Source organism: Littorina saxatilis, linkage group LG7 (genome assembly GCF_037325665.1).
Source record: "Littorina saxatilis isolate snail1 linkage group LG7, US_GU_Lsax_2.0, whole genome shotgun sequence".
Lineage (NCBI taxonomy): Eukaryota > Metazoa > Mollusca > Gastropoda > Littorinimorpha > Littorinidae > Littorina > Littorina saxatilis.
Window position 1 is genome coordinate 4,030,201 of NC_090251.1, and position 15,000 is coordinate 4,045,200.

The 15,000-nt window shown below is 41.3% G+C and overlaps 1 protein-coding gene and 1 long non-coding RNA gene across 3 annotated transcripts in view; one reads left to right on the forward strand and one right to left on the reverse strand.

Moving 5' to 3' along the window:
* Window positions 1-1,399: 1,399 nt before the first annotated feature.
* Window positions 1,400-8,793, forward strand: LOC138970495 (uncharacterized). Its single transcript, XR_011456969.1, has 4 exons — window positions 1,400-1,648; window positions 2,914-3,024; window positions 3,901-3,980; window positions 4,783-8,793. It is a non-coding gene; the product is annotated as an uncharacterized lncRNA (long non-coding RNA).
* Window positions 8,794-11,740: 2,947 nt separating this feature from the next.
* LOC138970496 (uncharacterized) overlaps window positions 11,741-15,000 on the reverse strand; it is an 8,290-nt gene continuing 5,030 nt past the window's right edge. Inside the window, exons 4-6 of one of the 2 annotated variants that reach the window (XM_070342952.1) lie at window positions 14,384-14,675; window positions 13,472-13,815; window positions 11,741-12,978 (exon numbers count right to left, since the gene is read on the reverse strand). In XM_070342952.1, coding sequence (XP_070199053.1) covers window positions 12,365-12,978; window positions 13,472-13,815; window positions 14,384-14,675 — 1,250 coding nt within the window. In that variant the 3' untranslated portion in view covers window positions 11,741-12,364. Of the gene's footprint in view, window positions 12,979-13,471; window positions 13,822-14,383; window positions 14,676-15,000 lie in introns of both variants that reach the window. The other variant, XM_070342951.1, reaches the window with a different exon arrangement.

Below are 15,000 nucleotides of genomic sequence, written 5' to 3' on the forward strand. Positions count from 1 at the left end.
CCACACGCAACCTCAGATCCGCTGACGCAGGGCACCTTGTTGTCCCACGCGTCAAACTGAACGCTTTCGGCAAGCGCGCCTTTACCTACACAGCTCCCTCTATTTGGAACTCTCTGCCCATGTCTGTCCGCCTTTCTACCTCTCTCCCTTCCTTCAAGTCCTCTCTAAAAACACACCTCTTCCGGGAATACTTCAACCCCTAGCCTGTGCGAGTGATTCGATGTTGTCCGTGTGTGTGTTTGTGTGTGTGTGCGAGTGAGCGACACGAGTATATGCGAGTAATTGGTTGTGTGCACTGTTCAGTATTTGCCACATTAAGGAGAGGGGTCGCTTGCCATCGTAGCGCGCTGTGGGCCGGCTGGGGGCGGGTTGCTTGCGAGGGCTGTATTTTGTACATTGATTATTTGATACATGTATAATTATTAAATGCGTCTCCAGGAATATGTTTAGTTTAAATCTTGTGTCGATACTATTTAATTCTGCCTCGCTATTAGCCATTGAGTAAAACTGTTTTATCACCATTGCTTTATTGTTGTTAATTCGTCTCCAGAAATATGTTTTGTTTTAATCTTGTGTCGATACTATTTAACTCTGCCTCGTTATTAGCCATTGAGTATAACTGTTTTATCACCATTGTTTTATTGTTGTTCTTTGGCCATTTACGTTGAATGACTTGTTATACATTGACATTGATAGTTTTATTCTTCTTCTTCTTCGTCGTTCGCTAGATAGTTTTATTATAAGAACCTTTTTTTTTAATTCCTATTAACTCGATGTTCTTTAACTATGTTTGTAAATTGTTAGAGGATCTTTTAGTAGAAGTGTTTAACTGTCGAAGCTGCTTTTACCTAAGAGACCGACTGTATATTGTGCTGTTGTACTTGTCAGACTTGATTGTACCAAGTCCTTCACATGTTGTAATGCGCTTAGAGCCAAATATTTTTGTTTTTTGTAAGGGATAGGCGCAATATAAATACACTTTATTATTTATTATTATGTAATCCATGTCAGAGTTCGGTGGGTTATAGAAACACGAAAATACCCTGCATGCCTCCCCCAAAATTGGCGTATGCTGCCTGAATGGCGGGGTAAAAACGGTCAAATCAACTCGTGCTAAAAACATGAGTGAACGTGGGAGTCTAAGCCCATGAACGAAGAAGAAGAAGAAGAAGAAGGAACGTTAGCCTACATGTTTGACAAAACAAGACAAGTGAATGACTTGTTGTATCAAACATTAAACATTCCAATAACAAACATTTCTTTCTTTTTTTTATCCTCGATTTTGGAACGTTTGCAGTCTATCTGTTTTAGGGTTATCACAAAGATCAACCTACCAGCTGTGCGCCTTTTTAATGTTTTGTGTGTGTTTTGTTTATGTTTTGTGTTTTGTTTAAAGATAGGGTGTCCGCCAGAAAAAGGCCTTCAGATCGCTCTAAAAGCTTTACCAGAAGATTCTGCGTGACGAATAATGTTACCACACAGAAGGACTAACTTAACTTTGCAAAATTAAGAGTTTGGGAAGTTGAATCAATTGTCGTAATATCAAAGGAAAATGCACTCTTGTGATGTGTTCCGTGGGTGGTGTCCCTTGATTCGAGACAACATGGCGACTATCAGGGAACGTTTTGACGAATTGGAGACTGACCAGGTAAGTGTCGGATTTGTAGACCACAGGAAATGTTGTTTATAATCAAATAGGGCTTTCAATACAACAGTCAGTATTAGTGTAAAAGTTGATCCCAGCAGGACTGCAAAGAAATCTGTAAGGCGAGTCATTTCGAACCATTTGGTTGGTATGATGAGATGGATACCAGTAAGTTCGTCAAACGGTAGATTCGTCACCGGTCCCCGGTAACTTCGCCACAGTAACTTCGCCACAGTAGTCCGAGCGCGGCTGTTATGTAATGGTAATACAACCTTGCATCTCCCCCCCCCTTTCTCTCTCTCTCCCCCCTCTCTCCCCCCTCTCTCTCTCTCTCTTTCCCGCTCTCTCTCTCTCCTTTCACAGAGCATATATATATGTGATGTTGTGCGTATTTATTTTGTATCTCTTTTTTCTTTGAGTAGGTGAAGTACACAATCTAAAATGGCATTTTCATTCTCTCTCTCTCTCTCTTAAAAATGTGAATCTTGAATCTCTCCCACAAATCAAACATCTGAAAGCATAAGCTCTAAGCATAAACACCCGCCCACCCTGCCGGTATCTTCGTCACCCGTGACGAATCTACCGTGTGACGAACTTACTGGTAGCCGATGAGATCACTTGTTTTCAGCTACTAGAGGCAGTAGAACGAGGACGTCAGCCGGCTTTGCATATGGTTTATCCCACACAAACTTAATACTGACTTTTCCCCTCCCCTCCAAAGTGCTGCTGATCGAACTTTGGACCATTGTAACGCTTGAAATTTGTGGAGAAACATCCAATCTGAAGTTAATTTTGGCTGACGTCTTTCCGATACGGCGATAGCTCAATCAGTGAATGTGTGTAGATCATGGATTGGAAAATCAAGGACTTGCCTTCTGAAATAATTATAAGACTCTGCATTTGCACTGTTACTCTTTTGATAATATATATATATATATATATATAGATGCATTTATTTTTTTTAGCTACAATTCATACCACTGGAATAAACACAACAGTAAACTAAAAGTAAAAGTGTGCTTTGCTTGCAAGAGTGAGTAGAACAGAAAATAATAATTATCACACCCATTTTAAAAGCAAAAATTCTATTCGCACTAGTAAAGGTTATGAGAACTGAATTTTATTTGTTCAATGGGCAGTCGATAGAGAATGAATCATGCTCTTCAAAGTCAAGTGAGCTTTTCTTGATGATAATAGGTTTGATACAGATACTGTAAATTGAGTAAGGATGAAGTATGAGAACTGTAAACTCTTCTCGTTCCGTCTAGGCTATGGAAGTTTCGCTTCCAGCAGAACATGCTGTCCTTACTAGTGCTAGAGGGCGGCAGGAGAGGAAGAGGTGCGGACAGAAAGTGATCTGCTGAGGAACCAATTTGAAGGTAAATCAGGATTAGTTTTAGTCCTTTTCCTAGTACTTTCCATGCACGGGTTCACACACACACACACACGCATGTATACACAGAATCATGAATGACAATAGCACTTGCAAATAGTTATATAAGAAATAATAGGGTGAACTTTGATGACAATAACAGAAGATATTCTTTTCTTGGGTGAAGAGTATAATGGGGATTTCACAGTTATAATTATGGCAAGGATAGAAGTGTGCTGTGCATCTGTCTGTCAAAAGGGCCCACCAACATTTTGTTTCCTCTGAAGAGCAATATACCACAGTTGTGTGATATAATTGTACGTGCAAGAATGCCTTTTGTAAAAAAAATTCCTGATAACATAGTGAGACACACAGAAATGCAATAGACAACACCCTTGTGACATCATTGTTTATTTTGCTGTCATTAAAATGATCCATTCATTGTTATTATACATTCATCAGAATACTTTCCTATAATTTACATGGAATGTATCCTGTGAGGAAATACACAAGTACAGGTTGTGACAAAACACTCTCCTCTGAATTGTTTAAGGTTTCAAGGGAAAATGTGTTAGATGTAATATGAGAACATTAGATGAGGTAAAATTTACAAACAATAAAAAAAAAGCAAGTGTGAAAAATCACACGTCAATATATAAAAAAAATGAATGTGCTTTACAAAACTGTACTTTCTTTTCTTTTGAAATAGTCAGTTTAAAATTTAAAAAACACACCATTGTTCATAAGAAATACTTTGCAAGTTTTGCTCATCGTTCAGGTTAGTGGTGTGTTATGACTCGTTTATGCCTGGTTCAAGCAGGCATAGTTGTAAAAATGGGTATTGACTGATTTAAAAGTGAAATAACAATCTTTCCACTTCCAGAAACTTATCCAGGAACCAGGCCAGGAGAAACTCCAAGCCCTAGCCTCTAAATGGTGAAGCTGAATGCTGGCCTTATGACAGTAAGTACCTATTCCTTGTGTGAGATTTGTTCTAAATCCTCTGCAAGTGCAAGCAGACAGTTGCCACTATTAAAATATTTTTTAAAAAACTCTGAAATAATTCTGTCTGAGAATACGGTTAAAATAACAGTTTATAAACATAAATCAGAGAAAGTAACCTTACAAATAAGGGGGCATAAAAAAGAGGGTTTCTGTACAGTACATGGGTACACTGGGCACGAGCTATGAAAAGGAAAGGTGTACCAGAATTCAAATGTCTTGGAGAAATGTGTACAAATGAGGCAAAACTCGCCTCTGACAAAATGGATATGATGCAAAACAACATGTTTAAATAATCAAGTATTAGAAGATTATTTCAAGGAGAGGGTGACATATAGTATATATGTGTCTCAAGAGACAATCATGTGCAATTCATTCCAAGAAGCTAAAGATATGTTACAGGTGCCTCTATACAAATATTCACAATGTCCCAGGACAGTCTTGTTTTACTAACCAGTGTCATCACTCATGTACATTTCTTCTTCTGTGTTCGATATAATCTATATTAAATTGCTTTCTGTTTTATATACCTGCCTCAACTCTGTTATATCATACTGGAAAGCCTGTACCGTCACAGGTGTATATCCACCCCCTCCCCACACACACACACCAAGACATGCTCTATTACATAAATTACAATTTCTTCTTTCTCATTATTTTCTCCAATTTTCTTAAATTTGGTGCATATTTTTTTTAACAATTTTAATGTTTAAATCTGAATCAAGTTTTGTCACTGAAAGATGATTTTCTGTTTACACTCCAGGATTTCGATGCACTGGTGGTTGGTGCTGGATGAGAGTTTCCTTTCACATGCTTGGCCCAGAGAAGCGACGCCCTCGTCCTGGAAGAAGCAGAAGAGGGAGACATCAATAAAACACAACACTATGCTGCTTACAGACAATTTATTTTGTGCAAATATGGTTATTTGGGAGAACGAGTCCAAATAGCCAGATACAGTTAATGTGTGTAGGCCATAAGGAAAAAATGTACCGATCCAGCTGGCCAGTACACAGGCTATATATGCTGGTCGCCTGTGCTAAGTACAGAGTTGTGTCAAAAGTCATGCATGTTGAAAAGGTGAATTTAGAGCGTAGGTTTAGATCACCCCAAAGAAAAATCACATAAACCAGTCTGGGTGGCCGGGTGGTAACGCACTTGCGCTCGGAAGCGAGAGGTTGCGAGTTCGACCCTGGGTCAGGGCGTTAGCAGTTTTCTCCCCCCTTTCCTAACCTAGGCAGGGATGTCGTTAGGCGTCAGGCATAGACCGATTGAAAGGCTCAAATGTCCGATTCACATAGCAGCATGGCGGTCTGATGTCCTATCATTTTGAACTGAGCGCTGTCATTCTCCGATAAGAACACCATTCCTTCGGACAGCGTGATATTCGATATTTTCCATTCAAGATACACATTGTCCAAAATTGACCGAGCACTCTCGCCTACAGGTGCACTGAAGTCGTGTAGTGCTGATCTTGCGTTTTTGGGAATTCCAAACCGTTTGCAATATGAGCCGTTTGGGTACAACCGTCTGCAGCACACTAAAGTTTAGGAGTACGGGAGACAACTCCAACTGACTATAAGTCTTGCGTCTGCTTTTGGTTTCAGTTTAAGAAATTTTGACGAAGCGCATTGAATTATGCCACCGAATTAAAACTAATAGGCCTGCCAAAGATCAACAAAAGCTGAAGACCTTTGGCTTTTCAACGGCATCCTGTGCTACATTTCGGTCAAAAACAGGTGAAAACGCGACGAGCGTCACAAGAATGACAGTGCCAATGACAGTGTCGCATTGGAAACTGACACAGCCACGGAAAGAGACGTTTTGTATTTTGGGACTGCTGCCGGAAGGAGACCGTAATATATGGTTTCATCACTGTCAACTGGTTACAGAAAAAATTGTCTGCTCCAGTGAGCGGCGAAACCAAACGGTTGATTATCATGTGACACTTTTGTCATATTTAGAGTTGTTTGCACAGTAAATACAGCCGCGAAAAATAGCTCGCTTGAAACTGTCTTGCATATCAATTCCTTTGTAATTTATAAATTACCAAAAAAAACCATGAAAAATCATTATTGACGATCTCGAATCTGCTTATTGTTCACAGAACCCACTGTATATATTTATTATTTACCACTGGGTTACATTTTCATTCCTATTTGCTGATGTGTAAAAAAAAATTTTGTACTATGCACACTATTTACTCGAGTCAGTAGTTGCGGGTAAAATTGATCCCTGTTTTGAATTTTGTGGAATCATTTTGCGACATATTGATAAAGTCACGAGACAAAGAACATCAACAAAGACCATATGGGCAATCATGTACATTTTTGCGGGGTGTAACGGAGATCGACTTTGTCTTTATAAGAATAGGAATCACATCATCTTAAACTCTACACATGGTGACAACTGCAACGCGTGTGTCACACAGCATGACAAATAAAAAAGAGCCCCTGCAATGAATATTCCATGCTTAGTCCTATTTATCAGTTTTGGTGGCGCTGATTCGGCAAATGAAATGTTTTAATTATGTTGTGCTGGCTTGCAGCCCAAGAGAGATATTAAACAAAAGCAAATGTATTTCTTCAGGCCTAACCATCATAATGCCATATATGCATGGTGATCTGTAAACTTTTGTTCTCTGTGCACAATGCATGTGTAAACATTTTGTTGTTCGCAGAACGCAGAACCAATTTCACATTTTAACCCTGAGGCTGGTTGTCGCGACACATGTCGCGCTACTTTAGGTATACTGTCACCTGGTTGTCACGACACATGTCGCGCTACTGGCTGAGTCTGTTTGGTCGGTTCCTATTACCTCCCATGTATGCCAAAACCTATAATATTATGACCGTTTTTTGTTATTTTTCTCTCTGTTAATTCACCAGTGGCTATGTAACATGTGTTACAGAATTGCACCAGTGTAAGAGTTAACATTTTATTTTTCACTCACATGTTTGCTGAACTGTACAAATTTTGTTCCATTTAGTGCTGTTTTTTTCCCGTCTCAAGACATATATGGTGATGTGTTCAACTATTGTTCTCTGGGCACATTTTTTTTGCACATTTATGTCCCTCACTTATGTCAATGTAGCCGCTAATTTGTTTAAGTCCAGTCAATCGTACAAACGTTTCATTGTGGGTGACTCGAGCTGTCGGGGTACTGCGACGAGATATCTTTCCCAATTATATGATTGGTGTTATATATTCTTTTACACATTTTAACTAGCATTCATCATCTTGATTGAACTTGAAGCGTGACAAAAGGATTTTGTCACATTGATTGAATTTTCAGACTGTCCACATTGACTGAAATCTAAGAAAAGGGCATAATTTAACGCTGTTTTATTCTTTCCCAATTATATGATTTGTTATTGTTCACAGAACCCACTGTATATTTACCACTGGGTTACTTTTTCATTCCTATTTGCTAATGTGTCAAACTTTTTTTTGTACTGTGCACACTATTTGCTCATTTAATGCTGTGTTTATTTCACTCCCATGTGTCATATTTTCTGAGATTTCGGTCAATGTAGCCACTTTTTTTGTTTGGCCGCATTTAGCCTTTCCTTCGTAACTGTCTGTCTTCACCAAACTGTAGATTCTTGCATTACTAATGGCGAGCAGCTATGCAAGAAAACAAAGAAAGTGTATTCAAGCGCCGAGCCGGGTAAAAAGAAAATATCACTACATTGACCGAAATTTCAGAAAGCGTCACATGTTTGCTGCTGTGTAAATGGTTTGCAGTTCATTGCACATTGAACGCTCCTTTTCTTAGGTTTGATGTTTTATCACATTTTGTTGTTCTGTGTGTGCTAGCGCTTTTTTGGGGTAACTTTGTCGCAATTACTTCTAAATTTAATATGTTACTGTTGTCACTGCACAAGTCATGGCCAATCCACCACTGTGCCCTTTTTTATCTCTCCCAATAAATGTATGGCATTTTGTTCTGTAGGCGCTTGCCATTGCACATTGAACACGTTTTTGTTGTTGCTTATTCATAATTAACTCTGTAATTAATGAAGAAGAAAAAATCCCGTGCGGAGCACGGGTATTACTAGTAAATTATAATACATTACATAAAGCTCTAAATATGTAAAAATATCGGTTTCCTTGCCAGACAAGGAAACTCAAGGCATCCTGTCAGGGAGAGAGTGAGCTGAACTCATTTTGACCTGAGTTCAGGATGATGGTAGAGAGCATAGCAAATTTGAACAAACAGTCCCTGCTTTTGAATTTTTGAAGAAGCACAGGAAAAATGTTTTTTCTTTGTATTTATCTAGACTTTCTACATTTAGAGTTTTTATTCAATCTATCCCGCACCTCACATTTTAACAGTTTCCACAATTTGACTGAACTGATGTTTATTTTAACTTTAATTTGAACTATCATTTATTCGAGTCTAAAAAGTCTGAAAGAGTTACAATGTGTCCTTTTTGCTGATCAAAAACTGTTATTATATGTACCTGAAATTTCAGTAGTTGGGGATGTTTCTCAGGAAGTATTTGCTCATCTTGTAGAGCCTTCAAAGCAGGTCTCCATGACTGCATACCCTAGGTCCCTGGTCATACGACAGCAGCCAAGAGTGCTCATTGACAACATGGTGCAGCTGTGGAAGTAATACAACAATGGCTCTGGGTTATTGAGATCTCTCAAACAGTGAAATTTAGAATCCAGACACTAGTTTCATGTTTTTCCCCCTTGAACTGTTCAGAGAGAATGTGTGGCTGTGGTCTTGAGATTTACATCAAATAAAATTGAACAATGCTCTTGTCAATTGAGTATATTTGTGTGCATTTGTTGTTTCATTTATTAATAATAATAATTGTCTTGTCCTCTAACTGTAACCATTTGTTTCTCCGCAAAAACGCAACAATAAAGAAAGAGACAGTTATTTTCAAACCAATGGCAGCTTATGCAATCCCGGCCGATTTGCTTATACAAATAAATATTATATACACATGATCTTGATAGAAAACTAAACAAATTAAAAATATGACCACTCACCTGCACTCATTCTATGGCATGTATTTCTTTGAAACTAATTACATAGTCTAAATAACAAATGAAAACACAGGCACACACACACACACACACACACTCTGACACACACACACACAATAAAACATCATTCACTCTTCCATTTCATTTGGTTCAGAGACAGCAATGTGCAAATTATAGATTTATTGACTTACACCGACTCCTCTACAGATGAAATTAAGAAACATCTGACTCCTGCATCACTGGTTGTCGTCCGCCAGTTGCCTTGATAGATGTAGAAGATTGCTGTTCTTGTGTCTTCGCATAGTAACTGGTAAATGAAAAAAAAGTATGTGTGAGTTTTTCAAAATATGCATCTGTGCACATACACATTACATAACATACCATACGCTATGTAAAGATGTAATTTTCTCCACATGATTTACACAAAGAAACCATGAAGAGCGTATGACTACATTTTAGGCCCCCTGCTATTTTATTTAATAATAGTTGGGAGGTACAGAACTCCTTCAGTCAAAGCATGGAGCGCCTCCTGCCAACTTCTCAAAAGATTGTAACACCTTCCTGGCTGAATAATTTGACAAATGTATACAAGTATTGAAGTAGGGAGTAATATATTCCTTTTTATATACAGCTTACCTCACTGGAAGAATATTGAAAAATAAGTACAGGAATGTGATCTATGAAATCTGAGAAAATCAGTTCATGAACAGGAGGGATTCTCTAAATGGGAATAAATTAACGAGGTTATGAAAACAAATTCTGAGTAAACAATGTCTTAAAATGGAAGGTCAAAGGAGTCTGAAAGTGGGGGGTCTTATAAAAGTGGGATCCACTGTATAAACACAAATGAATGATAAATATACAAAGGAACAATCACACCAACACACACCCATCCCCCTAAAAATAAAGCTTATTGTTGCGTACATTCTCCTGTTACTTCTCGAAGTTCTCCTCTTGTTATTTTTTGTTCTAATTTTCTAAAAGAGAACATGATGAATGTATTGAAAATCTGTCTGCATCCTCATGACTGTTCCCGTTTCACTTATGCCTCTTGGCTGCACACTGTCACAGAATCAGCTGTTCCGAGCACAAATCCTGCTCGGCAATGTTTACAAATGATGTCCACGTCATAGTTTATAAATAGCAACAGAAACAATGGTGGCGCTAGACAGTCTCACACACCCGTGTACACAAAGCACAGCCATGTGTAAGTGATGTTAGACTCGCCTGGCGATAGGTTCTTGGCGTTACCCACACCCCCCCCCCCCCCCCCCCCCAGCTCCTAACAGTATAGCGCGGACCCTAGCGTGTCACTGAAAACATAACAACTAGAATCAGCCGCCACAGCCACAAAAAAATACGTATGCATGCGCTCGCTTGATCAAGCATTCATTAGATCTACATCGATACAGTACTTTAGTGCTTCGACAAGCAAAGATGGAGGATGATGAGTTTGATTTGAAACTTTCGTTTGAGTTGTTTCTTGACAACAAATCGTACGTGGAATCTGAACGATTTACTGAGGAAGATCTTCGCAATGAACTGTGTATCGCGGTGAAGAAAATGACAGTTCTGAGTTCAAGTGACGGAATTTACGAAAGTGCACATGGATACAAACAGTGGCTGGTCCATTTTCGTGAAATGGCAGGACCAGCAAGCATTACTGATTAAAAATGTAATGAGGCTTCGGCCAGGAAAAGGTATAGATCTACACAACAAGAACTTGGATTGTCGTACTTACAAATCTAGCAGGATTTCTGCGAGCGCTTCATCGGCGCCGGCGGATTCTGCCCCAACGGTTACACTTACACTTTTACAGCCTCCTGTATCCATCGTTCCCATTGATATCCTATGAATATGGTTCGCTTGTTGCGTTCTGCTGTAGTTTGTCGTCTGCCTCGCTTCCGTTCAGGTTCTGTCATTGGTTTCCTTTTCATTCTGGACTCAATTTCGTTGAGAAATGAACTAGCTCTTTGCGATACGTCCGGTTCGTCCGCCATTTTTTTGCCAGTTGTCATGACAGCAGCCGTCTCGGCGAGCACAGGCGACGAAAACCAGTCTTGACGGCCAATTTTAATCTTCAAATGGTGGAGAGCTCGGTCGCGACCAAATGCCAATTTACTCATTTTGATTTAATTATTTAGCATACTTCTGGTACTTTATTGAGCAAACCGAGCCAGGTGTGTCTTAATTAAGGTACACTAGATTCCCCAAACTCTTCAAATCGGCCCAATTCGGCAGAAAACTCTCCAAGATGGCGGCGTGGACACCCTATCTTTAAGATGTGTTGGTTTGATTTGTTTTTAGGTTGTCTTTTTTTACACGTTAGATTAAATTGCAGTTATCTCCCTTCTGGATGGAGGGAAATTCAAGATGGTGACTTACTGTATACTGTCTTTGCTTGAACAGGTTTTCTAACTTCATTTTGTAGAATTTTTCAGTTAATGCACCGTTTGTGTATTTTATTTTTGTGAAAGCGGAGACTTCGAAATTTGGCGGAGGTCACCAAACTGTGTGGACAACAGTGATCATTAAACACAAAGTGTGTTATGTTTGAGTTGTTTTCAAATAAAAAAAATTGTAACGCAGCCAGACAGACACATACGCGCGTGCACACACACACACACACACACACACACACACACACACACACACACACACACACACACACACACACACACACACACACACACACACACACTCAGTAATTAAGACAAATAGAAGAGCAAACATATTTTTATTAAAAAACAATTGTGTGTGTTTTTGTTTGTGCTTTTTGAGAAATGCCATTTGCTACTTTTCAAACAGGCAGTAAACATTTGTAAACGACATATTTAGACTAAAAAGGTTCATAAGCGGTACCTGTCATTTATGTTGTAACAGTTGACCAGTGATAAAGGTGAAACAAATTTCATGTGAAACATCAAAGAAAGCCGTGCATCTCACAGGTGAAGCGCAGTCACCGTGTCAAGATCTGAATGACGTAAAACACAAGCACGATGACGTCAATTCTTATTTTGCGTCATAGAACGTGACGAAATCTTGCAAGGTCATTTTTTACACTGCCAAACAATCGGCGATACCAACCAGGAATTACCTGATGTGTTTTGGGCAAAACTAATGTTGTCGTTGTCGTTGTCGTTGTCGTTGTTGTTGTTGTTGTTGGTGGTGGTGGTGGTAGTGTTGTTGTGGTGACGGTTGTTGTTGTTGTCGTGGTAGTGGTGGTGGTGGTTGTTGTTGTTGTTGTTGTTGCTGCTGTGGTGGTGGTGGTGGTGGAGGTGGTGGTGACGACAGTGGTGAAGCTCACGGTAGAGGTGGTGACGATGGTGTTGATGCGGGGCATGTCACGACAAGACACACTTCCTGCCTCCCCTCCTCTTGGCGGTGGTGGTAGTCGTCGTTGCTGGTGGTGGTGGTAGTGGTCGAGGTGGTGACGGCGGTGGTAGTGGTTGTTGTATTAGGTTGTGGCGTGGGGTGGTTGTGGTGGCGGGGGTAGTGGTTGTTGTAAGGGATGGCGGGGTGGTGGTGACAGGAGGCGTGCGGACCGTGATGAGCTGTGTGGTGCAGCGTGATACTGCATCAAGCCTGTCACCAAGATCAGTCACCTCATCAGTCCTCCCTCTATCATCATCCTCCTGATCTCTGCCCTGTAACACGGCCACCACGCGCCGCTCCAGGCCTGTCACATAGCCATGCTCCGCTACTGTCACTGTGTCCGTTGCCGCCACCGCCACGTCCTGCACAGCTCCCTCCCACCTCGCCCTGTTGTGTAGCCAGTCTTGATCCCCCAACACACTCACCGGTACACCTGCATCCTTCAGTCCCTGCACCACGCCGCTAGCTGGTGACGTCACCCGCCCTGTCTCGTCCGTGACGTCATCATGTAAATCGCGGCTTCTGGTCAGGACGAACACGTCGCGGTAGCTCAGCCGGGAGGGACTGTTGGCGACGCTCCACCCTGCAGGGAAAAGACCGTTAAAAACAGTTAAATATTCATGTATGTAAGCAAACATTCGTTACATCTTTAGACAAACCCTATCCGTGTATTTATTTGTTTTCTCAAACACACACACACCACCCACCCCCAACCCCCTCCCACACACACACGCAAGCCTGCATACACACCTGAGTTATAACATCTTCACAAAGTCTGTACATTTTCCACACAGACAGCAAAACTTCGACGTCATGACGTAATTTTGCCTTTTACGTCAATACAAATGACGTCATTGTTTTATCCCTGCAGACTGACCAGACTTTAGATTTGATTGAACATTATTTTAGTTCTTTTCGAGAGAGCCAAGACTTTCCAATATATTCTCGAGGGGGGGGGGGGGGGGGGGGGTGGTGACACTATTAGGAAGCGGGAAGCTTTAATTTACCCTTCACTCAAACCAGCCACAATCATCATCACCACCACCACTACCATAATCACCAGTTACACAACTTACCCACACCCAGACGACGCAGCTCGGCAGCGATATCCTGACCACACTGTGCGCAGTCCAACGGCCACCGACCTGTGTGAGCGTTGCCATGGTGACTCAGCCGTATCACGCTCAGCCCGTCCCCAGGGGCAGGCACGCCGCTGTCGCTGTAGTCGTGGACAGGAACACTGTGAATCGCGGGCTGTATTTCACGGAGGACGGCGGGCGCCGAGCGGAGGGGGACAGTGAACACCTGTGTCTGCAGTGCTGGGGGTATCTTGGTGTTGTGAACACCGGCACACCACAGGTACAGGTGTGGTACTTGCTGCGCTAGGCGTGTTACAAGGCGTGTGTGACGGGGACCATACCTCAGCCTGTGACACAGAATGGAGACATGTTGTTAGAGATGTGTGTCACACTCACATGAGACATGTTGTTAGAGATGTGTGTCACACTCACATGAGATATAGTAAGCTGATAATAGGAATGCGTTATCCGCAACTTTATAAAAGATGTCACTTGATATTTTACCAATGATGACTTCATTAGGATTTTACGCACATTGTGGTTATAACAACATGCAATTTCACGAATACACGTGGTGCGAGTTACATGAATCAGACAGTTACATCTCTCTCTCTCTCTCTCTCTCTCTCTCTCTCTCTCTCTCTCTCTCTCTCTCTCTCTCTCTCTCTCTCTCTCTCTTTCTCTCTCTCTCAACTCTCTCTCTCTCTCAACTCTCTCTCTCTCTCTCTCTTTCTTTCTCTCTCTCTCTCTCAGTCTCTCTCTCTCTCTCTTACACACACACACACACACACACACTGACACACACACATGTATACACACACACATGCATACACACACACACACACACACACACACACACACACACACACACACACACACACAAACACATACACACGTATGAAAACAAACCTGCTGTCAAAGGACACCTCGTCGATCAAGACGTGCAGCTGGCCGTTTTTCACACTTGCCACGAGGTCGGTGACTGCCTGATCAACATCTCCCTCCCTGTTGAAGATATCGTATAGGTGGTACGACACGCTGCCTGGTGTCAGGGGGGTCGGACCCGCGCTCAGCGACATCTCCAGCTGTTGTTTGATGGATGTGCTGACGGCCCGGGTGGTGTACAGTGTTGAGATGACGTGCACATCGTGCCCCTGTCGCAGCCACCTCACCCCCTGCAGCACTAGCACCACCGTCTTACCTGTTGAAAAACAAACAATATTAAGGTTAATATATTGCAGGACAATGTGAAAACAAGGCAGTGTTTGACGTAGAGACGACTTGCACATCGTTAGGGAAGATGTAGGCCCACGATCAGCCACCTCACCCCCTGCCTTACCAAACTGTCTTACCTGTTCACAAACAAAACAGATATATCCATACAAATATACTACAAAACAGTGTGGAAGCAAGCTTTTCTACATCAAGTCCGTTTCACCTGTTGCACGCGAAACACAGCATCAGGAAAATAGAAATAAGCACACAAAAATGATACAACTGCCAAGAACATTCCTATTTTAGACAAT